This window comes from Chamaea fasciata, unplaced genomic scaffold (genome assembly GCF_029207755.1).
Source record: "Chamaea fasciata isolate MVZ Bird 193981 ecotype frontalis unplaced genomic scaffold, bChaFas1.0.hap1 SCAF_2, whole genome shotgun sequence".
Classification (NCBI taxonomy): Eukaryota; Metazoa; Chordata; class Aves; order Passeriformes; family Sylviidae; genus Chamaea; species Chamaea fasciata.
Window position 1 is genome coordinate 84407800 of NW_027094087.1, and position 23422 is coordinate 84431221.

Sequence of the window (23422 nt, forward strand, 5' to 3'; positions counted from 1 at the left end):
GTGAGGGAGAACATTCAGGAGCCGTTCCAAGCAGGTGTCCTGTGCCCAGACCTGTTCTCATTTTCTCTCTTTCCCTAAAAGTGACTCATTTTCACACAATATGGGCACCAGCCCTCTCTCCTTCTTGGGGTCATATGGGTGACTGAGAGCACAGAGGGAGAGAAAGGAGAATGTGTGAAACTCCTGTTTACTCTGCTTCATCAAGTCTGACATCAACATGTTTTCCTCTGGATCTTAAAAGAGGGTCTTGGTAACTCAGACCTGGTTCTGAGTCACTGGTAAATGGCCTCTTAGCACTCTGCACGGACTTTTCCCAGAGTAACTTGAGAGTTCCTGAGGACCTTCGAAAGGCACTCCTGTAACAGGTACTCTTTTTACAAATCAAACCAGATTTATCAGAAGTATCTCAGTCTGTGCAAGTTTTTCATTAAAAGTCTTGTATATCTATCTATCTATCTATCTATCTATATAATTTTTTTTTCCAGAAATGAGAAGAAATATATTAGCAGATACTGGAAAGAAGTGAAAGTCGGAGACTTTGTGCAGCTTCGCTGTAATGAAATTATACCTGCTGACATATTGCTGCTCTCCTCAAGTGATCCGGATGGGCTGTGCCACATAGAAACAGCCAACCTGGATGGTGAAACTAACTTAAAACAAAGACAGGTGGTGAGGAGGTTCCTAGAGCTGGTAAGTCTTCATTCCTAACTCTCATTTAAGATAAGAGTTTCTTTCAAGTAAGTAGCTCGTTACCAATACACTCCACACCAGCTAAATCTGCTTGATCTAATAGTGCTAATGAACTACTGTTATGGTTGTCATTAAAATGCTAGCACTTGCCAACAACTGACCTCATCATAGTATCAGAAGTTTTACCATCATTTTTCCCCTGCATTTGAATAGGAATTATTTAGGGTAATTGTGTGTGGTTGGAAAATGTTGGAAGATTTTAATGGCGTGTATTGTAGCTTGGTTCTTGAAAACACATTTTAACTGCCTAAGGAGAAGATACTTAAATATAAACATGTACTTTTCCTGCCTGCAAACCAGATCAGTTTCAATTAGTAATCTGCCTCAAACTCGTGTTGCAGAATATCCCTCCAGCACTTGGAGCATTAAAGCTTGTAAGATTTAAAGGGACAGACGACATTCATTCTGGAGATATGTGTGTTCAGAAACTGTTTTACTGCTCTCTCACTGTGCTTATCTCTCCCCAACAGCACTATTTTAAAACAAAACATAATCCAGATCAGTTACTGTCAGCAGAATTAAAGGAAATTACCTGAAGTTTTGCTTGCTTTTATGATCTTATTGAAACAGTATTTATTTGTATGCCCTCCTCTCCCATCCCTCTTGCCAGCTAACTCCAGCTTCCTATATTTGTCAGGGAAAAAAAAACAAAACAAAACAAAACCAAAACTTTTAGAACTCAGCTACATCAGTTCTCCTAGTAGCACTTCTAATTTGAGGGATTTTGTAAACAATGGGAGCTGTTGCCCGTGCCACTGTCATCAAAGGTAACTACAGAAGCCTGTGGTTGTACTGAGAAAGATCAGCATTAATGAAGTTATTATCCAGCCAACAGGATAAAAGTCAATGTGCCTTCCAAATAATTGTTTGTGGTAGGTAGACCTTTTCTCTAAATAGATTGTAAACATGTGAGATAAGGACTTGTTTAATGATAGTGATTTCCACACAGAATCTAGACATGACATGGCACCTACCACTGTGGCAACAACCTCAATCAGCTACAGACCAAACCTTTCAAAAACTCTTATTGTTTCAAAGTTAATTGAATTGCTGTTCAAACCTCCCATCCTGTTCCTGCTGAGAGGAAATCTCTCCCAGTGGATAGAGCTTCAGGGAGGTGCTCAGATGATGTATCACAGTTTTCTGCCAAGACAGACTTCTCATGTGACTTCAGGTACATTATGTAGGACAAAACCTGTAGATTTCATTTAGGTAACTGAACACAGGTGTGTTTTAGCATTTGTGGGTACAGTTGTAAGCTAAGGGCACATTCCAGCTCTGGCTCAAAGGGAAGGCACCAGGTTCTCTACTCATTCACAGCAGATGGTTGAATTTCTGTGATCTGAGACCACTGGACACACATCATTAGGTGTTGGTAAACATGGTGAAAGGAATTGATATGTCCAACTACAAATTATTAGAAAACTGGCTTTCAAGACCCTTGCTGCCTGAAGGAGTCCCTTATACTGTCTTGGGATCCCCAGCTCTCCAGCAGCAGAGTAATGATTCAGCATTCCTGGAAGCTGTCAGGCTGAGAGGATACCTGCCAACCCTACAGACTGCCCTGCTCCTGTGAGCTGTGGAACCTAGAGATGGGCCTGAGCCCATCAGTTGTGGAGCCACCTCTGTGCCTTCAACCAGCAATCCTAACCCTCAACACCCATACATGCATTAACACAGCAGGAAAACCAGGAGGAAGTACCCCAGCCACATTATGTTTGGCATACTCAATGATGTTTAAATTGCTTATCCAAACCAGGAATAAAAACTTCAGCTCTGGGTTTTGTACAGTTTGGAAGGACCTGTAACCTTTAGACTTTTGTGTGGAAGTGAGTGGCAGTGCCATTTCCTCCTCAAACAGAGGAGGAAGACTGACTGACTCAAAAAGACTGAATTGGGCCTCATGTAGGAATAAGGCTGAGGAAACAGCTCCTGCCTAGGGAAGCATAGCTAGCTCTGTGTGTCAAGCACATCACAGTATATGTGGCATGGCTAGCTCAGCATACCCTGCTTTACTGAGGAAATTACCATGTTGATACTTGCAGTCACCTAGTACACTCTGGATTTCCAGCGCATCCTCCTTCCATATCTTAGTTCTCTGAATCATAAGATGATTATGGAACTTTTATAACTTAGAAGTGTGCTCAGAAAAATGTGGGTAAATATTTTTTAAAAATAAATTTCAGATCACAAGGTGCCAAGCTACAATTGCATTGAGGTCCATAGTAAATTGTTGGGGGTTAAACAGAGGTCAGTGACAAAAAGCTCATTCATTCCAATGAAAACAGGTCCTCAAGGAGTCAAGTATTGAAAGAGAACTTGTAAGAAAACCACATGTGATTACCTCCCCTCTCCTAAAATAGCTGAGAAAGCAGAAAATAGCAAAGCCCAGGTTCCTATGTCAACTAAGTTGTAGGCAAAGTGCACTCTTGCAACTAAGAAGTCTTCAGCAGCTGCAGCATCACAGAACCTCTCTGTAACAGTACCCCATACGTTATCCAGCAGAATACTTGCCATCCTCATTAAAATCCTGGCCAAAACCTCTCTAAACATAATGTTAATTCATGCAGGAGCATTAGCTTTCACACTCCATACTAGTACGGATAGGCTCTTACTGATTCTTAAAGGTATTGCCTTGCTGAGAGACACTCAGCAGTGGGACAGAGGGAGGTGCTTGGAAAATGTTGGATGAATAGAAGGACCACAGCCAAGTAGCATGGAATAAGAAGGTGTTGCCTGTCTGATGGACTGAAGTTCAGTTCCTATCTGGATTTGTCTTAAGTTGTCACAACTGGAGAGAAACTTATTGTTAGATCTTATAAAATACTTGGGATGACCAAAATTTTCTTGCACCTAGTGCTAACCCTCCTTTTGCCAAGCCTCAGAGAAGCTTTTTCCCAAATCTCTTACAAGACCTGCACCCCAGCCTGTTATTGAATTGGCTGAGAATGTTCTTATATTTTTGTATTAACACTGCTTAGAAGAACAGCTTTCAGTTGTGTTTATAGCTGTTTGTTTCTGTGTCATTCTGCATCCCTGTTGTTCAAGCAGGAAAACAAATAAATAAATTATGTAATCCTGACCCTCTCTTTCCCACACTGTTAAACAATTTCCCCACCTCCCTTAGAGAATGATGTGCCTTGTCATGTGGCTTATCATGGGACAAAAAACAGATTTTTTGGAAAGTTCTTTTCAAAGTATCAGCTGTTAACAGCTGTCTTTGAATAATGTCTCTGTATCAGTGTCTCAAATTTTTAAAAGAAACTTTTACAAAGGTTGGCTTGTCTGTGCTTCGCGTATGAGCTAACTGATAACTTTGGAGCACATTCCTGTGAGGCAGGTCAATGAAGGATAGCTATTTCTATACCTGTCACTCAGCTGGGCATGGGAATGGAGTGGGGGCGGCAGCAGGATCTGTTGTTTTAAGCTACTGCTATGCTTTTTTGATTCTGTTCCTGCCCTGTGTGCACCCACATAATTTCCAGCCCCTCAGATCTGTGCCGAGCTCTCAGAGAGAGCCTGGTTGTCAATCTGGGGTCACTGAAGTGGCATGTGCACTGGGCAGTCCTCCTGCAGCCACTACATTTTCCCCAAAGGCCAGCAAGGCCAGCACTATTATGTTGGGTACAACTGTCCTCTGGAAAGGCCTCTATTCCTCCAGCATCCTCTGAAGGATCTTTGTGTGTTTCTTTTCAGCAGTAACAGCATATAAAGTCCATAGTCTCAGAGAGGAGTAGGCCTTACAGTCTCCCTCTTCCCAACCTCTGTTCAGAAAAGTAGCATTCTGATACCTTTTTAGCCTGACTCTTGAAGAAGCAATAACAAATTATAGAAGCTTTTCTATATCCTTGTCTCCGATGCTTTGCAGGCATTATTCTACTCTGCACATATGCTCAGAAGGTCCAGGATCAGCAATTGTGGGCTTGGATTGCATCTCCCCACTTGGGAATTCCAGGAAACTGTTTTCCTTTATAGTGCAAGTGACCATAAATACTACTAATTTTAGTGCTGCTTTGAATTGTCTGAGTAATTTATAGTAGACTGGGAACATACTGCTTGTTAACTTTGCACGTTTGTTAACGAATGCAATCTGTCAGACATAAACCTGTATTTTTGTGTACATGATTCTACACCTTACTGATGCTCAAGCTGTGAGAAGAGTCACTGATATATTCCTCTGGCTTCCATGTCTGAAGACACCAGTTTGAATTATACCTTGTTGTTGTAGACTCAAAATAGTCAAGAAAAACAAAAATCACTCAGTGAGTAGATTAAAAAAAAAAAAGAAAAAAAGAAAACAGGAGATTTTACAAAGGCCTTGACATTTTTTCCTCCGAGACTTTAAATACTGTGTTCTTGTTATTCTGCTACTACAGCAACAGGATGTGTTAGAAATGTTTAAAATAGCCAGAAACATACTTCTGCATGCTGTGTCTTTAAAACAAACAGGATAGTGGACTGTCTTCACCCTGAAATACAGATCAGATTTGTGTGTGTAGCATGACTCACTGGCAAGTGCAGCTAGGAGAAAGCACTGTGCTAAACCCTGTTGTATGTGGTCTAACAGTGTTAACTGTGACCAGTAAGTATCTCTTGGGAAAAAAAAAAACCAAACCAACTCTTTGTAGGTATTCTGCATTCCCATTTCCTTCTTATTTCCAGCCCACCCTCAGTGCTGCCAAGTCACAGCAGCGATTTCTGGTGCACTGGATCTAATAGGAGACACAGTAGGCAGGAGGAATCAATGTGTCTTCTGTGCTACTCTGCAAGCTGCCGTGCCACCACACCCTCTGCAGTTGCTTATGGAATGTTTTCCATCCATCTGAGACGTCATGTCAGTCGCTCTTCAGAGAGTGGATAAGCAGTTACAGCTCAGGCTGCAAGAGCTCAAAACTCCCTTTCAGAGTTCATAAACTTGATTTAGGATATTTTGATAGTATGAATCTAGACTCATGAAAAACATTTACATTTCCGTGCTCCACTGTTTTTACTCAGTATGTCTTTTAACAAAATCCACAAAGACTCACTGTGGATTCTGGAGCAGCTAATGGTTTATTAACCACTGCCCCTGTTCTGGATGTTTATGTGGAAAGCTTCAGTTCAGCTGAAAGCTAAGCTAAATGTAGCAGCTCCCATCCCCTGTGAGAAGGTGTGTGTATCCCTGTGGGGGCTGGTGGGGGTCAGAGATGCATTTTTTTCCTTCTCATTTTCTCCTAAGAGTAGAACTTCATTCAAAACAAACTTATTACTAGCATGATTAAACAGGTTTAGATAAGCCTTGCTAACTACTTTGTGACTGCTTATTTACTTCATCTGAAAAGCATATCTGAATTTGGTGTCTGCCTCTTTGGGATGTTCATTTGCATGCAGACTAGCACCAAAATAACTGATGAATCTGATTTCCTCACAAGTCAGTTTGTGAACACTTCTGGAATATGTATAAATGTAGAGCCTATGCTTAGTGCAAGCATATTTTTTCATCAGTCCCAGCCTGGAAGTTTGGCTAAATTGACAGTTCCAGCTTTCATTCCGGCTCTTCCTGGTCCTGCATTGTGCTGGAAATACATTGGGTACATGGGAATACTGGACTTAGAGAAACAGTCCCACAGCTCTCTGTTCCAATAATTAAGCCATTTATACCATTTCTTTTTTTCCCTGTGAGTCCCAGGCAGAAGCTGGAAGAAGAAGAGAAGATGGTTTTCTAGAAGGGTTGCACTGTAACCCTGACTTGGTGGCTCCAGGCTGCTCTGTGTATGAGGTATTTTGGCAAGGGCAGATCATGCTGATAGCATGTAAACAACTCATTTACAATGAGTTGCATGCAACAGCCTTGGTATCTCAGTGTAAATGTTGCTTTTGCATTCAGTTTTTACTCGCTCAAACAAAATTAAAAAACAAAAAAAAAAGAGAAAATCAATTTTCAAATGTTAGTTTATCCTAAACTGAGCTAAGATTTTTTTTTATTCAGCAATCTGCGTTGTCTAAACTAGCCCAGTTTGAGGGAACAGTTGAAGTTAAACCAGCTCAACCTCTAGGCAGACTAGTTTTCATCTTACCTGTTGGTATGAGCTTCTTACCTCAAAGAGTCTGAATGGGTCTTCTAAAGCAAGACAGGAGAGCTATAGCTATATTCTCCCTGTTGCTTCTTGTCTTACTAGTATCTTCAGGCAATCATCCACCTGCAATTAGTGGGAATAGTACACTATTATAATCAAGTAGATGGGAGTTAATCATCATACTCACTGTTGTTTGACTCAGTGCTGTTTTGACTGTGAGTACTTTAACAAGGTAGAATCAGGCCACAATAACAGCAACTGCCTCTCTAGCATCTTTTGGGGGTTATCCCTTGTGCATTTCTTTTTTGCAGTATTTTGAGAAGGTTCAGAAGGGGATGAAAATCGGCTTGAAAATTCCAGATATGTACATGTTAAAGCATCAAATTAGTGCTCCATCCCACAGGTGTTGCCAAAATTAATTTTCCCAAGGGAAAATAAAGTTTAAAAAAACAAACCAAACAAGCAAAAGTAAACAATGTTTTTTGCTAAGCACTACCAGAATATTAAATTAAAACCTCATGTGTTTTAGTTTTACAGTTTAGCTTAAGATTTTTGAGAAAAAAAAAGTCTTGTAAAAAGACTTGCATTTGTCAGTGCAAAATGGAAGCATGTCACACCCTGAGAAGGACTTTTGTCTGAGGTAATGCCTTGAACATTCAGTAAGTTGCTTTGATAGGGGTGAATTGTTATGAAAATCTCTATCCCTGTATTGTTGTATCTTTTTTGGGTTATATCTTGTTCAGAGATGACTTATGTAGAAACTGTGGACATATCTAGTTAAAGAGGAAGCAACTGCTGTCTCTAATAGAGAAAAAAACATATAACAGATGTGTGCGGAACAACCTGGTGCAGAGAATGACCCAAGTCAGTGCTGTGGCAAATTCTGTCTGAGCTAAATGTGCTAAAGGAAGGCTGAGAACAATTTTTCATTCCACACCTAACCGTGGCACTTAGTCAGCAGTGCCACACTGAGAGGCATGGGGAAATAAAAAAACTCAAGAATGATGGTTCACTTCCTCCTTGGTCAGCTTTGGGCACGGCTTTATCAGCTCATTTCTAGTTTCCATTGCACAGGTGTCCAGGCCACAAGTTTGCATTTTGAGAGAGCTTCATTAGAGAGACAAAGAATTTGAATAACTGTAAGAGAAAATTTTGGATATAGTAATGTAAGGAATAGCAGGGAAGGGGAGAGTGGAGGAAGATCCTGAGAGTCTGAAGACTGCTGAGTAGTTGACTTTTGCCATTGGCGTTACTTGTGTGGTTTTGTTTTTAAATGTAGGTTAAAGGGGCTAAATTGATGCATCTAAGTTTGAATGTCATGGCTGTGAAGGACCTCTAGTACCTAGGGTAATCATTCCAGCACTGGTGGAACAGTGGTAAATCCGTGTAAGGAAATGTATTATGCCAGTGCTTGTGCTATTTCAAAGCTCTGTAGAGGCAGGAAATTTCATTCTCTGTATCAACAACCCAGGATTTCTCCATTTTGCTGTTTCTCTGAAAAAGTATTAGAAAACAAAAGAGCATTTCAGGTCCATAGAAAAAATAAAATGCTATTCTGCTTTCCTGTTACAGAAAAGTAAACGTTTACATTTAAAGTAAGTTAAGAAGAGATTTTCCTTTTTTTTTTTTTAGTCTTGACTTTTCTGATACAGCCTAATTCAATTTTACTGAACAAATGTTTATTTCTAGAACTGTTTATTCCTTAGTCATTCATTGGCCTGAGAACAGGAAATACCTAGAATATATGTTGTTGGAAATAGAGTTCTTGTAATACAACACTGAGAACTCATGATTTTAGGGCCAGGATTTTCGAGCTGGTCTCTGAAACCACAACCCCAGATGGCAGTATCAATGGTTAGGAAAGGATGGAAAGACCTTCTTTTCCAGAGCAGAAGGGTTCACAGTATTAAGCCATATATAAGCCAAATTACATTGGTATGGTCTCACTTTCCTTTGAAAGTACTGAGGTGGAGAAGGGGTCTGCTTTTCTGCCAGAAAAGACAGAGGAACAGTATGAGGAACTCCTGTATTTATTTCAGCATCAAGGATGTGAACTCTAATCCCACTTCTCTTTTCTCCACCTGCTGCTGCCCTCCAAGTCTTATACACAGTTTAGTGGTGATAAGCCTTGGTGGTCATTAGAAATTTGCATTGAAATGTTACTTACATGGATAGTGGCTGGCTGGATGTCTCAAAACTGCTATTTCAATGAAATCATGAACATTTCTGTTCACTGGTTATACTTGGGTTCATACTTTCAAGCTCTTCTATGACTCTGTGATGGTGAGATACTTTCCATTACATGTGTGTACTCATAAGAGAGAGAGCTGTGGTTGTCCTGCAGGTATATGGCTGGACAAGATACTGTTCTCCACACAGCACTATAATGTTTACACTTCTATTAAGTGTTGAAATAAAAACATCAGAAGTGCATGGAGATTTACAGACAGCAGTGCTAATACCCTAATTCAGCTTTCCTAAAGGTACAAAAAAATGGAATGGTTTACATCAAAGCAGGGAACACAACCTTTTGGCTTCCAAGAGAAAGAGAATTTGATTAACGTGCAACGTGGTTCAAAAATGCATGTAAGTTGTCTCATGCACTTTCCCTTCCTCTAATTAATTTTTTCAAGCTTTTCTACTTACTATATTTTTTTCGTATGACTTGATTTAATACCAGATTGAAAACTATACCCCAAATGGCCTCATATTCCTGTATAGCAGTGTGGCCTGTCTGGCTGGGATCATGGGGATCTGACTTACAGGCTGCTGCAGTGTAATAGGAGTGGGGTAAAAATGACTTTGTCCTGCTACCAGCTGCATGGAGATGGGTCATGTCAGCTACTAAGAAACAAAAAGCAATGGATTGTCCCCTGGTACTTCATAGGAAGTTTTGATCTTTAGGCTAGTAACTCATAATGACATGGAAGAAAAATGAAACAAACTATTTCATCCATTGATATTCTCCCTGCTGGTGTTTTGTGTGACATTTGCTCTCATTGGTTGCCCTTCAACATCTCATTTTTTGAATGCTTATAATAATGAATATATGCGTAAGAATCATATAATCATAGAGTAATTTGGGTTCTGAGGGAACCTTTAAAGACCATTTAATCCAACACTCCTGCCAAAGGCAGGGACATCTTATATTAGATCAGTGTTCTCAAATCCCTGTTTAACTTGAATCTGAACACTTCAGTGATGGGGTATCCACAGCTTCTCTAGGCAACCTGTGCCAGTATCTTACCATCTTTGTAGTAAAAAAAGTATATTTTTGTATAATCTAAATCTACTCTCAGTTTAAAAATGTTGCCCCTTGTGCTGTCACTGCAAACCTTGCTAAAAAGTCTCTCTTGGTCTTTCTTATAAGCTGCTTTTATATATTGAAAGGTCTCAGTGAGGTCTCCCTGGAGCCTTCTCCAGGCTCAACCACAACTCTCTCAACCTTTCTTCATAAGAGCAACTTTCCAGCCCTTGGATCCTTTTTGTGGCTCTCCTCTAAAACCACTCTTACCTGTTACATGTCTTACACCAGAGCTGGACACAGCACTCCAGGTGGGGTCTCATGAGAGTGGAGTAGAAGGGAAGAATCACCTCCCTCAACTTGCTGGCCACACTTTCTTGATGCAACCCAGGATACAGCTGGCTTTCTGGGTTCCCAGTACACAATTCCAGGTCATGTCCAATTTTTCATCCTTTGGTATCTCCAGCACTACTCCCTAGGGCTGCTGTCAATTCATTCATTCTCAAGTCTGTATTGATGTTGGTAATTGCCCCAACCTACATGCACATGACCTTGTTGAACTGAGGTTTGCATAGAGCCACCTCTCAATCCTGTTAAGGTCTCCCTGGATGGCATCCTTTCCCTCCAGCATGTCAAGTGCACCACACAGCACCACACACCACACAAAGCACCACACCTGCAGACTTCTGAGTGCATTCAGTCCCACTGCCTGTCACTGATGGATAGTACTGGTCCCCAAAACAAGCCCTTGAGGGTCACCATTCATCACTGGTTTCCATCTGGACACCAAACCATTGACTATAACTCTTTGGATGCGGCCATTCAGCCAATTCCTTACCCATCTAACAGGCCAAATCAAAGCAGAAAACCATATCAAATTGGAAGTCCAAGTAACTGACTTCTACACAGAGGGTAAGACAGGGGGTGAGGAAAGCCTGCACAAGAGAAATAGACTCTGCTGTGCTGCTGTGATCTAATTTAACAGGTCATATTTCATAATACACAAACATATTCTTGTATGTTTGATTTACACAGTTATCTGAACAAAGCGTACAGACGGCTGAAGACAAGACTGTGCACAAACTTTGTAGCCATTGTGCTTGCCTAAAGTAGGAGGCTGTCTAGAGAGCTAAAAACGGAAGCAAACCTCAGTCTCTGCCATAATGATATATTTTCATTCCCTTCAGCTCATTTGCCAGTTTTGGAACTGACAGGGCCATTGTGAGTTTCCTTTCATAAGATTCATGCAATCAGCTGATATCTGAAAAATAAAACACCCTTGAATTCCTTGAAAAGGAGTCCTTCATTTTGCTAGTGGTGGCTTTAATATGTTGATTGCAAAGGAGCTTGTTAAGTAGAAGAGATAGCAGATGAAAATAGACCAGAGAGGAAGCTGCTAGCCAAAGTGTTCTGCAGCCATCCCAACTTCCCCCCCCTTCTGTGTATGCCTGCTGGCCTCAGACTGACTGTTAATCTTCACAGCTGCACCTCCACCCTCTCCACAGAGCTAAGAGGCAAGTGCACAAAGAGTTGGGATTTAGCAGAGAAGGTTCACTCTGAATGCCATGTTTGCAGTAGGGCAGCCATGTGATGGTAGAAGTAGATAAAAATATGAAACCGAGCAAAGACAGCCTGCCGGTGTCCTGCTTGGAGAGTTTTTACTTGATCGTAGTACCTTCTCACACTGGAGATGCTTGTGGAAAGGCTGACAAAACTGTGATGGTGCTGATATAAATGCTGCCCTGTAGTATTTGGAATAAAAGGTGTCCTTTCATTAGGGTTGCTTGTTTCCCTCTGTGCTCCCCTGCAGTTGCCAGGGGCTGGAGTCTCTCAGTTCCTTAGGCAATTGCTGTATGTTACAGGTTTCCTTCACATCCTAGAGACATTTCTTAAACATGATACTTTGTAAGGTAAAGCTGCTTTTATCCACATTCCGTCTTCAGTCTGAGGTAGGGTCACTATGCTTTGGTGCATTTAACTGCATCCTGACACTACAGCTGCTACTGTTCTGTTTTACTGTTGACAAGAAAACCCCTGCATTTCCAACCACTCTCTTTCCTGTCAGGACTCCAATGTTTTGGGTTTTATTTGTGGAATGATGTAAGAACAGTGCTTGGCATTTCTCTCTTCTGGGTGAAGTATCTTAGTCCTTCCATAGCCATTTCTTCTGGCAGAACTTCATCCCACAAGAAATCAGACTGTCCAGCAGTCTGGATTAGAGCAGGACAAGGTATATTCAGAAGCTGACCTCAGCTGTTGTGCTGCTACTTTAAAACGACAGAAAGTTTTCTTCCAGCACTTAAGAAATGGAGCAGAAAGACTGCTAGAAATTTTTTTCAGAGAGGAGAAAGCACTGGAGAGCTGGGAAAGTTACATCTGTCTGTGAGTGTGAAGCGAAAAGCCTCTGCAGGAGCAGCGGGGGTTGTACACAGCGTTTTGGAAGTCCTTGAGAGGCTTGGTTTGTGGTTTAGTTGAAGCGCTGAGCTAATACTGAGGTTGGCCCTTACAGACTGTGTGCCCATTCATTTATTTCAGTGACTGGCTTTTGGATCAGGCAGATGCCACTTTCTTAATTTCCCAAATATAGGTCTGTATTTTAGCCTTGACATGCACTAGTCCCTAACCATTCTCCAGCACTACTATAGTCCATAAATGAATTTATTCACACCACCATAATTTTTAGTGCATTGCTAAGTCCATCATCCTGAGGGACATTAAAACTTGCATGTGTGTATTTTCAGTGTTGATGACATATTTCTTGATACTTTCATTCCTTGATTGACTAACAGCAGTTTCTTCAGCTGGCTGTTACAGAATTATTGAGATCTTCCTAGGCCTTGCAACCAATACAATTTCTTTCCTGCAGCCTGGATATTGTACTGTTCCCTCATATTATTTTCTACAAAGAGGAAAACTTTGGTCAGCCAGAAGATCAGCCACCTAAAATGTATTTGACTTGCTCAGTTGTTCCAGTGTATCTGAATACTGAACATGTGTTACTTTTAAACAAACAATACTGAAAAAAGTCCAATTATAGTTGTTTTAAGTGTGAAAAACAGAGTAGTTAAATTCTGATGTACAGCTGGATCTTCTTAGTTCCTAAACAGCATAAATCCAGCTGTTTCTTCTTTTTCTTGTGAATTAGTGGCACAGATAAATTGTGCCGTAGAGACTAATGCAGTTTAGATATGAAAACATTTCACTCTTTCAGTATATAACCAGATCATATGCTTTGGATACATAACCTCAGTATGTAATTACAGTTGCACATTAATAAAAGGTCAGATTAATTTTATATGGTAAAGGCAGGATACTGCTATATAAAGCAGTAACAGGATGGACCAGTGCATTAACAGGACAAGTTCTTAAGTGTACCTAAAAGCTTTTAAACTGGAAAAGCTATTTTTCTGGCTGAGGCAGATTTTTGTCTATTAAATATTTTCTTTGAGTTGTCCCCATGACTCCATTTTTCCTTTTTTTGCTTCCTCCAGACATACACGCCAAAACAAATCCCAGAGCCCTCATCAGCCCTGCACTGCAGGGAGAAGTCTGGATAAGATCCCCAGCCTAGCCAGTAAACACAATGTGATAAGCGGGTAACTGTCACTGTCACCCAAGGGCATCCTGGGTGCCCATTGCTGTCCTATTGGAAGGAAGGACTGAACATCAAAATCAGGTTTCTGCAGCAGTAAAGTAGGGCAGATGAATAAAGGAAAACATTTTAATAACTATGCATTATTAATACCACTAGCAGGCTATTAAATCACCCATACAACAGGCATTTAATGAAGGGAAATATGTTGTTTGAACATTGTGTAATTGTCAAACTGACTCATCTGGCATGCTTTGCTTCTTGAGCTATGACAGTTTCGTGAGGTTGCCAGCAGAACTGAAAAGGTTGGCATTTCACTGTGGAGATTCAGAATCTTACAGCTGAAGCTACAAAGTCATGTTGGAGACAGCTAAATTCAGTCTGCTTTTTTGTGACAAATCTTTATACTGTCTTCATCTGTCTACCTGTTGGTTTCCCACTCTCTAAAGGCATTGTAATTTTCTTCCCCTCAACACTTCATCTTTTAGGGTATAAGACACAGCCCAATTATTGCAGACCTAAAATATTGTTTTTAATGGAACCTTTTGTCAGATTTAATAGCTAGTGCATTGTGAAAAGGCTAGTCACAAACCCCTTTGCATCTGCAATTTAACTTTAATTTGAAATTCAGCTTTAAAGGAATCAATATTTAGCAGGTTTTTACAGTTTGACTAGGTCTGCTTATGTAAAGAAAACAAGCTGTTCCATTGCTGCATTTAGACTGAAAATGAATTTCCCGAGTTTTTAAGAAAGTGGAAGAAATAGGATTTATGTAGAGAATGTTAAACATTTTCCTAGCAAGAGAAGTCCTGAAGAAATTAAATACATTCCATGGAATCACTGAGTATATAAAATCCCAATGTAAGTGTCACCATGTGTCCTCTTGACAAGTTTCAAATTTTCAGAAATACCTGTAAAGATATTCTGACTTCCTAAGAAGTCAGCATTTTTTCTCCAAGAAAAGCAGTGGACTAAAGCAATCTTGGCAAAATCAAAAAGTGATGTTAGGGGTTTGATGAAAGTCAGTTTCTTATTGAATCAAAGCCTTTCCCTTTCCCTTTCCCTTTCCCTTTCCCTTTCCCTTTCCCTTTCCCTTTCCCTTTCCCTTTCTCCCTTTCCCTTTCCCTTTCCCTTTTTTTTCTTTTCCTTTTTTTTTTTTTTCCATTTTGATATGACATAATATGGCAGAAGAGCTGAGCAAGGAGTGGATTTTACTCCTCCAGTGTATCTCAAGCATAATTTAGTACTCTCCTGAAGCATAGTAAATTTATTAGAGCATGGGTCTGGGCTCCAGGTTAAGCACTACCTAGTAGCAAGACATCTGCTTTGAGTGAAAGCAGAAAGTTTTGTTTTGCTTTACTTTATTTTATGGGGACTTATCCTTAGAAATAGTCATGGCAAGTAAAATGTACGTTGTAGCAAAAGTATAACTGGTTGTTCAACAGAAATAATGTGACTGACATGAACAGAATTTAGCCCTGAACTTTGCCAACAGTTTTGTAAAATACTCAGGGGGACTTAGGTGCAATCAGTGAAATCTCTCCCCAGTTTTTATCAGCCAGAGTCAGTTGTTCAGATCTGTGGTGCACAAGGCATAAGTTTGGGACTTGCCGAGGTACCAGATAAAAAATGATACACACCTTCAGAAAATTTTAAAAATGCTCCCAGCTGCTTTTTGTGTATGACCAAGCTTGTTGATGTGCACAGAGCAATGATGAGAACAACACAGAAGTCAAGATTTCAGGGAGACTAGGGTACTGGAAAGTCTCATCTCAGATTGCAGTCTGTCTAGGCATGGAGCTTTTCATCTCTCTTGGTACTGGGACAGCTTTAATGCCCAGCAGTTCTGTAAGTGGGAAGTAAGATACACAAAATCAAACACACCAGATAACTGCTGCACAAAGGTCTGGGCCAGTTCGATGTTTCACCATATTTTGATCTTGTTTCTTGTGTCTTAACAGTGATGCAGAAGTTCAGTGTAAAAAAAAATTAAAGGTAGTGGTGGAGAATTTTTTTCCCATGGACTTTTACCAAGAAAAAGGAGTAAATCTGTGCACTGTAAAAGCAACAGTTTTGGCTTTAATTTCTGTCTAACTGGAGCTTCTCTTAGCTGCTAATACATGAGAACATCATCACAGTTTGTGTTTCAGTTGCTGCCAAAGTGTGAGTTATCAGCATTAAAAAGAGCAAAACTTTGATCATTGTGAAATCTTACATTAAATTTGTGCTTCTTTGTAACCACTGAAAGTAGTCACACAGAGGCTGTGTTTAATATGTTTGTTCTTTCATTTACCAAAAGGTATTTTCAAATCAAAACAGTGTAATCAGCTGTAATATACAGTGTATATCTGCCCTTCCATTTCACAGGGAAGAGAGGGAGCAGTGTGATTTATTAATAAACCAAAGAACTTTTGCCATAAATCAGAATTCATCAGCTTTTTTTCCTTATGTAAACTACTGTTCTAATTGGATTTTCGCTCCCAGATATTATCTGAGTAAAGACCATAATCACATATTTCAAGTTAATTGTAACAGAACACAAAACTGAGTCATAAATGAAAAGAAATCAACAAACAAAGGAGGGAGAAAGACGATATTGCATGGTACCAATGGAGAGGTCGGGTACGTTTAGTCCTCTCTGATCTTGCGAAGATCTTTCTTTTTTTGTGAGGACTTTAGAATTCTCTAGATTTAAGTACCTTTGTTTAATCTTTATTTGTGAAATGCAAACCTTGGTGGCAGGTTTTCTTTGCAGAAAGGGAATTCAGCTGTTCAACTGCTCTAGAAGATAATGTATCAAACCACACTTACTCTGCTAAGTTCAGCAGCCATACAAAGCCGCATTTGATTACACTGGGTTTTTTTATTAGGTGTCTGTAGGATTCCCTCAATGACATTCATGAAAGATGTTAGGATTTATTTCTTTTCTAACACCAGTGAATGAAAATTTGTGCTAAACTATATATATTATATATATTATAATAAGGAGAAATGTTTGCCATTCCATCCAATTTATAAATGCAGTTTAAACTACAGTGGTGAATGTTTGTAGATTTTTTTTTTCCTTTACCTTTTGTTTTTTTTTCTTCTGCCAAGGAACATACTGGGGCAAGGAAGGAAAATACCATCTTCTGGGACAGCAGAGCAGGTGTTATTTCTTGCTAAGGCTTGGGTTCTTGACTGCCAGCCTTGATGTAATTTAGGGAGTCTGATTCTCAGCAAAGCAGTCTCTACTCAGAGCTGTCCTTTGTTTTTATCCCATTTTTCCCCCCTTGTTTACAAGCTGAATTATGCACGTCAAAGTTTTTCTTTCCTCCAGTGGGCTGTAGCTGTCTCTAAGTGACAGCCCATTTTCACAGTTCTCTTTATCATCTCATGTTTCTTGAAAATACAGAAAAGGTTTTCAAAAGTCTCAGGCGTGGGTGGTTTGAATTGTCACCTATATAGTTATATCTGTCTTTCTTCCAGCTGTAAGCAGTAGAAAAATGGAGGGTGTTGGTTTTGATGCTGACGTATCCTCTAGTTTCTTTTCTCTCTTACTCAAAATCTGGTTTCTTTCATCAGAGTATAGTGCACATCAAAAAATCACAGAAACACCTGTGTGTTTCAGAGAAACTGGCAATAAGATTGTGTCTGTCCTGTGCTTACTGATTCTCAATCAACCATTCTCACAAGTTTATGCTTAAAAGTAGTGGTTGGGGTCTCCAGCAACTCAGCAAAAGCATTATAAAACATAACATATGAAGTGCTGTCACTGCTGAAATCTTAATAACATAATAATTCACAATTATTTCTTTTATTCAAATGTTATGCAAAGCAGCTTTATAAAAGTAGCCCTCATTGAGGGAGATAAACAACATTCTCTGCAGCACCAGGATCAGATATGTCTGCTTTCAAGGTGTAATTTGATCTAGCAAAGAAAGGAGAACCTTGATTTTTATTTAACAAAATAAAGTAATTCTGCTGTGATATGATGTTTTTCCTCAAACACAACAAGGTGCTAACTACAAATAAACTTAAATAGTCAGCAACAATACCAATTTCAGAGTAATGAGCTAGACAATCAAGAAGGTTTTTAAGTGATAATTAAGAAAAAGTTATTCTGCTCTATGTGTGTAATTTACTGTAGTAGATTAATTTATCTTTGTTGGCATAAAGCAATTAAGAAGTCTTGCTAATATTTCAAAAGCTCATATTATCTTTTTGAAAATTAGCAGTGTATTGACTTATATTGTCCTAAATTTTCACTGACTTCACTGAACATGAAGGATAATGATAATATTTAAGGGTTTGAGATCTTCCAGGTAAATTTCATTTTTCCACTGCAGAACAAATTCATTTGGCATCTTCCAGTTGCAAAACAGAAGCCATCCTTGTAAGGGGGATTTTGGGGGGCATATTTGGAATTTTTTTCCCAGGTCCCTTTGATTTTCAGTGTCAGTGGTCTGTATCTTTGCTTTCATCGCCTTTGGAAAAAAATGGACTTTATTATATTACAAAAACTAGAAAATAAATTGATTTTGGATATAATTTTCAAGTCTTTGCTCTAAATAATGAACACTCTTATTATTCCAGGACTCAGAATTTGACCCCTTGAAGTTCACCAGTGTGATTGAATGTGAGAAGCCAAACAATGACTTAAGTAGGTTTCGAGGTTACATGTGAGTATTTCATATTGTATCCTTCAGTATACACTCTTTTTCTCTAATATTGAATAAAAGAAATGCTTGTTGGCTTTGGGCTGTCTTCTGTTAGTTGAATCATCATCACATCTAAATAGGGCTGAATATTTGAGGCTCTTTCAGAGGATCCTCACTTTAAGGCGAGATGGGAACTTCATGTTTCCATTCCTTAGGATGGGTTTATTTGCGAACTTCAATCAGCTCATACAGAAATGAATGTATAAAACACTGCAGTTATGGGTGCTCTTCTCCTTCTCCATGGATCAAAAAACCCATCTGGAAATGGGAAGAAATAGAAAACAGGTCCAAGAGAGGCAACAAACAAACACAATCTGTTGGACACTTTCATGAAGACGGGTCTGTTGGTTGTTTCTGTTAATATATGTGTCATGGAGGAAAGTCAGAAAGCAAAACTGATATTTCTCCAGCTATAGCACTGTTCCTTTCTTCTCATTCAGATAAAATGAAATTATTGGCTCACACAATGGGTATGCTTGTGTGCATTACCACATCACCTATGCCCACTTGACTTAATTCTAAACAAACAGAACTGCATTAACAGGGTGCTCATCTCTGGCCAATCAGTCCAGCTCAGAAACCAGTGTTTTAGGATGTGCAAAGCACTTTGCTTCTTATGTAACCTGGTCTGTAGTACAAAGGTATGTTGGTTGTGGTGGCTTAGGAGATGCACTCTTGCATGACTTATTTTTCTACAGTCTGTTTACCATGTGGAGAGTGAGAGCCCAGGATACATAATTTTTGCCCAAATTTTAATGACAGGAGTTAAACTGACACTAATTCTGTTTCAAATACAATGATTTATCACCCATGTTGATTAACAGTGATAAACAGTATTAAATTGTGTAAATGTCACAAGGTAAATTGCTGGAGCTCGGGGAGTTTTTTATAGTGATGCCATTTACCACCACAGTTACTACTCTCAGATGTCACAGATTGTGGAGGACCTACTGTCAACTGGTGTAAATCAAGACAGTTTCTTTGAAACTACATCAGGTTGTTGTGTGGGAAAATGTATTCCTTTATTTAGCAGCACAAAGCCCTACAGTTCATGTGGAAAAAAAAAAAAAAAGTTTAGTAGTAGACATTACTGCATGAGGGTATGTAATAGAGAGCCTGCTCTACTGCAGACATGCCATTTCCAGATATGGAAATGGAAAGTTTGGCAGCTTTTTTAGCACACTTTATGTGCAAATCTTAGTCCTCGAAACATTGAGCAGAATAGTGTAGAAAATATGCATAAATTTTTCTTCCATTATATATTTACTTATTTACTCCATGTGGAAAAGGCCTGTGCCATGTAAGTTACAGAATTGTCTGAATTACATAGCAGAAAATATGGTAATACCTTTTTGATGACTATTGTTTAGTATTGATATTTAATCTTCTTTATATTTTAGAGTTTCACAAATGATGTGAATGTGTTTTGACACAAATTTTGAATCTGGCAGAAAGCATCAGGTGATTTCCAGCTCTTATCAGCTATGTTCCGAGATTTACAGGACCATGGGCCATTAAGGTTAGACAGTGAGGACCAACCCCTCAACAAGTATACTCTCAGTCCCCTAATTTATCACAGGAGAGGGCTTTTTCCCCTCACTTTTTAGAGTTCCTTCATTAGTATAATGGAATCAGGAGTCTATTTCAAATCATACATTAACAAGATGAATAGCAATTAACACATCTGCATTGAAACATGTCATTGTCCCATCAAACTCAGATCTTTATTCTTGTTCAAAATTTTACCAGTAGTTGCTGCTTGAAATAATGGATCAGATAGCTACCAGCCAATAATAGCTTGACTGAAAAGAAATGATACCAAAATATTTAAATAGGAATCCCATGAAATAATAGATTTTCAATAGATCCATGTGTAAAAGCTGTGCTGAAACATTACTACCAAAGTTTCCTAGACATTTTGACCACTTCGTAGGTTTCCAGTTTCAATTCAGATTTTTATTTTCCTGTACGAAATGTGGTCTTTGGTCTTAACATCTGTGCTGACAAATCTTCCAGAAAATAGAAATATTTGTGTGTGTATGTTGTAAACATGTAAAAAACTCTGTTCCCCAGTTTTCCTGAAACAAAATCACCATAGGTAGCCAATGTAGCACAGGCAGGCCAGCATAAAAGGAGACATGATATTTTTAAAAAAAAAAAAAAGATACCACAGAATGCACTGAGAAGAACCTAGTCCTGTCAGGTGTAGCATGTACATTACTGCTTCTGAATTCTTCAGCTATGTTGCCACAATCTGCATTCAACACACTTCGGGTGTGCAGATGCACAGGCAGACTACCAGTTTTATTCAGGTGCTTCCTTTAATTCTCTTTTGCAGTCTCTGCACCCCCAAATAACCCAAGTACATCCCCTCACTTTTACTTCCCCTATAAACATATTCTGTGTAAGAAGAATAGAGCAAAATCTAATGTTCCCCCGCCTGTATGTGTCCAGCCAGATTATGTACAGTATGCATGGCAAACATTCAAAAATCCAATTCCAGGTTCCAAAAATAGCAATATTTGCTTTAAAATCTTGTTTGTACCTTTTTGTGTGTACATGGGCAAGGGAAAAAGAGAAGTAGTTATTGGGATTCTGACTTTTCAGCTTTTTGAAAATAATAATTTTTTTCTTAGACAACAACATAAAATTTTATCTGCTCATACCAAAATAAGTGTAGTTTGGAATTGTAAGAAGGAGGAGATAAATGCATGTGTGTATTTCTATCTCAAAGGTTGTCACAAGGTAACACAAATTAATATAAAATCATGTTACAATTTTTTAAAGAAAAAACAAATATAAATCTATAGTGATGTCTCTGTAGTATGCTATAGTAACAGCTCCACTTCTGGAATAAAAAACCGAAGCAACCCAAACTAATTTTCATCAATTGAAAGTCAGTCAGGAAGTTTCTGACTGATAATGTTCACTGAGACGGTGTTTAAGCGTGTTTAAGATTGTTGAATATTTTCTTTGGGAGTGTCAAGCCTTGGAAAGTAATTCCAGCTCTACTATTTCCCTTGTAAGACACTCGGTAAACCAAAAAGTGAAAGAAAATACTCTCTTTTGAATACAGTTATCATTGGTTACCTTGTTATTTAATGCTAGTAAACACATAACAAGTTAAAACATAATAGAAAGCCGAAGTGAGCTACCATTAAGGTAGTTTTTGCATTGCTGTTTTAAACCTGAGGCTTACTTCTGTGTAAACACTTTCAGAATGCTGTAGCATAGTAGTAGTTAACTGCAAATGATCTGCCCACTTTTCCTAATTTGTGGTGCATTTGTATTTTAGATGTGAAGATACCACATTTTTGCAGTGTCATCCATGTGAGAAATTGCAGAGAAAAAGAGCGTTGCACCTGCACTTACCAGTGCGTTTCCTCATGACTTAGCCTTTGCATTCCAAGCATCTGAGTGGCTTCAGCCAGACACTGTTTTAAAGAATGAAAAAGAAAATTTTCCCTCTTTGCCTGTAACTTACACTGGCCAGAATCCAGAAAGGGGAAAAACACACTGTTCAGCCTTTGTAAGAAGCTTCAGGTTTATAACTCTGCAGGGCTAGAAATGAGAACTAGGCTGTCTCTCAACCCAGACTCAAAGTTTACAGTTGGCAGGTTTGTTACCAAAGTGAGCAGTTTCATCTAACTCTAGTTTTCATTATTTTTTAATCCAGACCTTTAGTCTGTAATTTTTTCTTCCTTTTGTCATCAGTGCCCAACTGTTTTATGTGTATGTTGTGTTACTGAGTTACTGGGAGTGACTGTGGACAAGAGGCAGATGATGAGTTTCCTCCAGCCTCTGCTGGCTTCTTCCAGATTTTGATTTCATCCATGTTTTCTAAAGGTCTGGTGAGCAACAGTTGAGTTCTCTGACTTCATTTGGATATGGAAAAGTAAAAAGCAGTATCAAATGAATGTAATGTGGTAAGAAGGCTCGGCCTGTGGGTGAGGACAGTAGATTGGGGTTTTAACACCGATAGGTTCACTTCAGATGTTGCACAATTGTTTTGGAGTTGTTTTGTAAGCTAAGATAGTAAGAAAAAATATATAATTGTATAGAACAAATATGTAAGTAATTGTATATGAAGTTTGCCATATGCAATATACCTGGCACAGTCCACTGTTATGGTGAACTGTAAAAAATTGATGAAGGTTATAAAACTATAAGCCAGATCAAGTATCACTTAAGTAGGTTTATCTCTAAAAAGTCGCATTTATTAACAGGAATCATAACTATCATTTGGATATTTTATTGGAAATTTAAACATTCTCGTGATTTATAAGAAAGCCTAATGTAGAATTTAGCCTTAAAAATCAGAGGAATAAGAGCATCCTGGTAGCAATTTCAACAGTATGGAATCATTAAGAAATTATTTCCCATAGTTTAAGCACAGACAAATTGACACCTACTGACATTCTGCCAGAGCGATATTGGGTAGCCTCCCCAACTGATGGTGCTTTGGCAAAAGGTGAGACAGTGGGTTAAGGAGGTTTGCTGAAAAGAACAGAAGTAAAAGCTCTGTTCTTCAGTCTGAGACTGGCAGGGAGGATGGGCTGAGCAGGGGAAGTTCTCTCCTGACTAAAAAACCACCTTCAACTTTCCTGTGAGAATTGCAAATTTGATGTTAACTACTTCTTTCTTTCTCCGTTTCCGGTCTCTAGATAGATGTTATCACTGCTGCTGCTACCTCAGCAGTCAAACCCAATGCTTTTTCTTCATCCCTGCAGAGAAAAGATAAGCATACTTGTTGAAACACTAGTACTTCTCATATATATGTATATCTTTTGAGCAGAGGGTGGGTATAATATGTTGTGCTGAACAATATATTATTACATTATTAGAATATATTACAATATTACAATATTGCAATATTACAATATTACAATATAATATTATATTATTACAACCTGAAAAAGGTTGTATATGTGTGTGCATATATACACAGTTATATTCTGCTTACTAAAAGCATTGACTGTTGAGGTTTCTTAGCTTAACCAGCATTACAGAGTAATCTGTAAGTAGTCCTACTAGACTGGGACAAGTACAAAGAACTCACCAATGTGAACCTTCTCACAAA

The 23422-nt window shown here is 38.9% G+C and overlaps 1 protein-coding gene across 1 annotated transcript in view; it reads left to right on the forward strand.

Moving 5' to 3' along the window:
* Positions 1–23422, forward strand: part of ATP10A (ATPase phospholipid transporting 10A (putative)) — a 110338-nt gene that overhangs the window by 42202 nt on the left and 44714 nt on the right. The window contains exons 2-3 of the mRNA XM_066176535.1: positions 486–690; positions 18218–18303. Coding sequence (XP_066032632.1) covers positions 486–690; positions 18218–18303 — 291 coding nt within the window. The remainder of the gene's footprint in view (positions 1–485; positions 691–18217; positions 18304–23422) is intronic.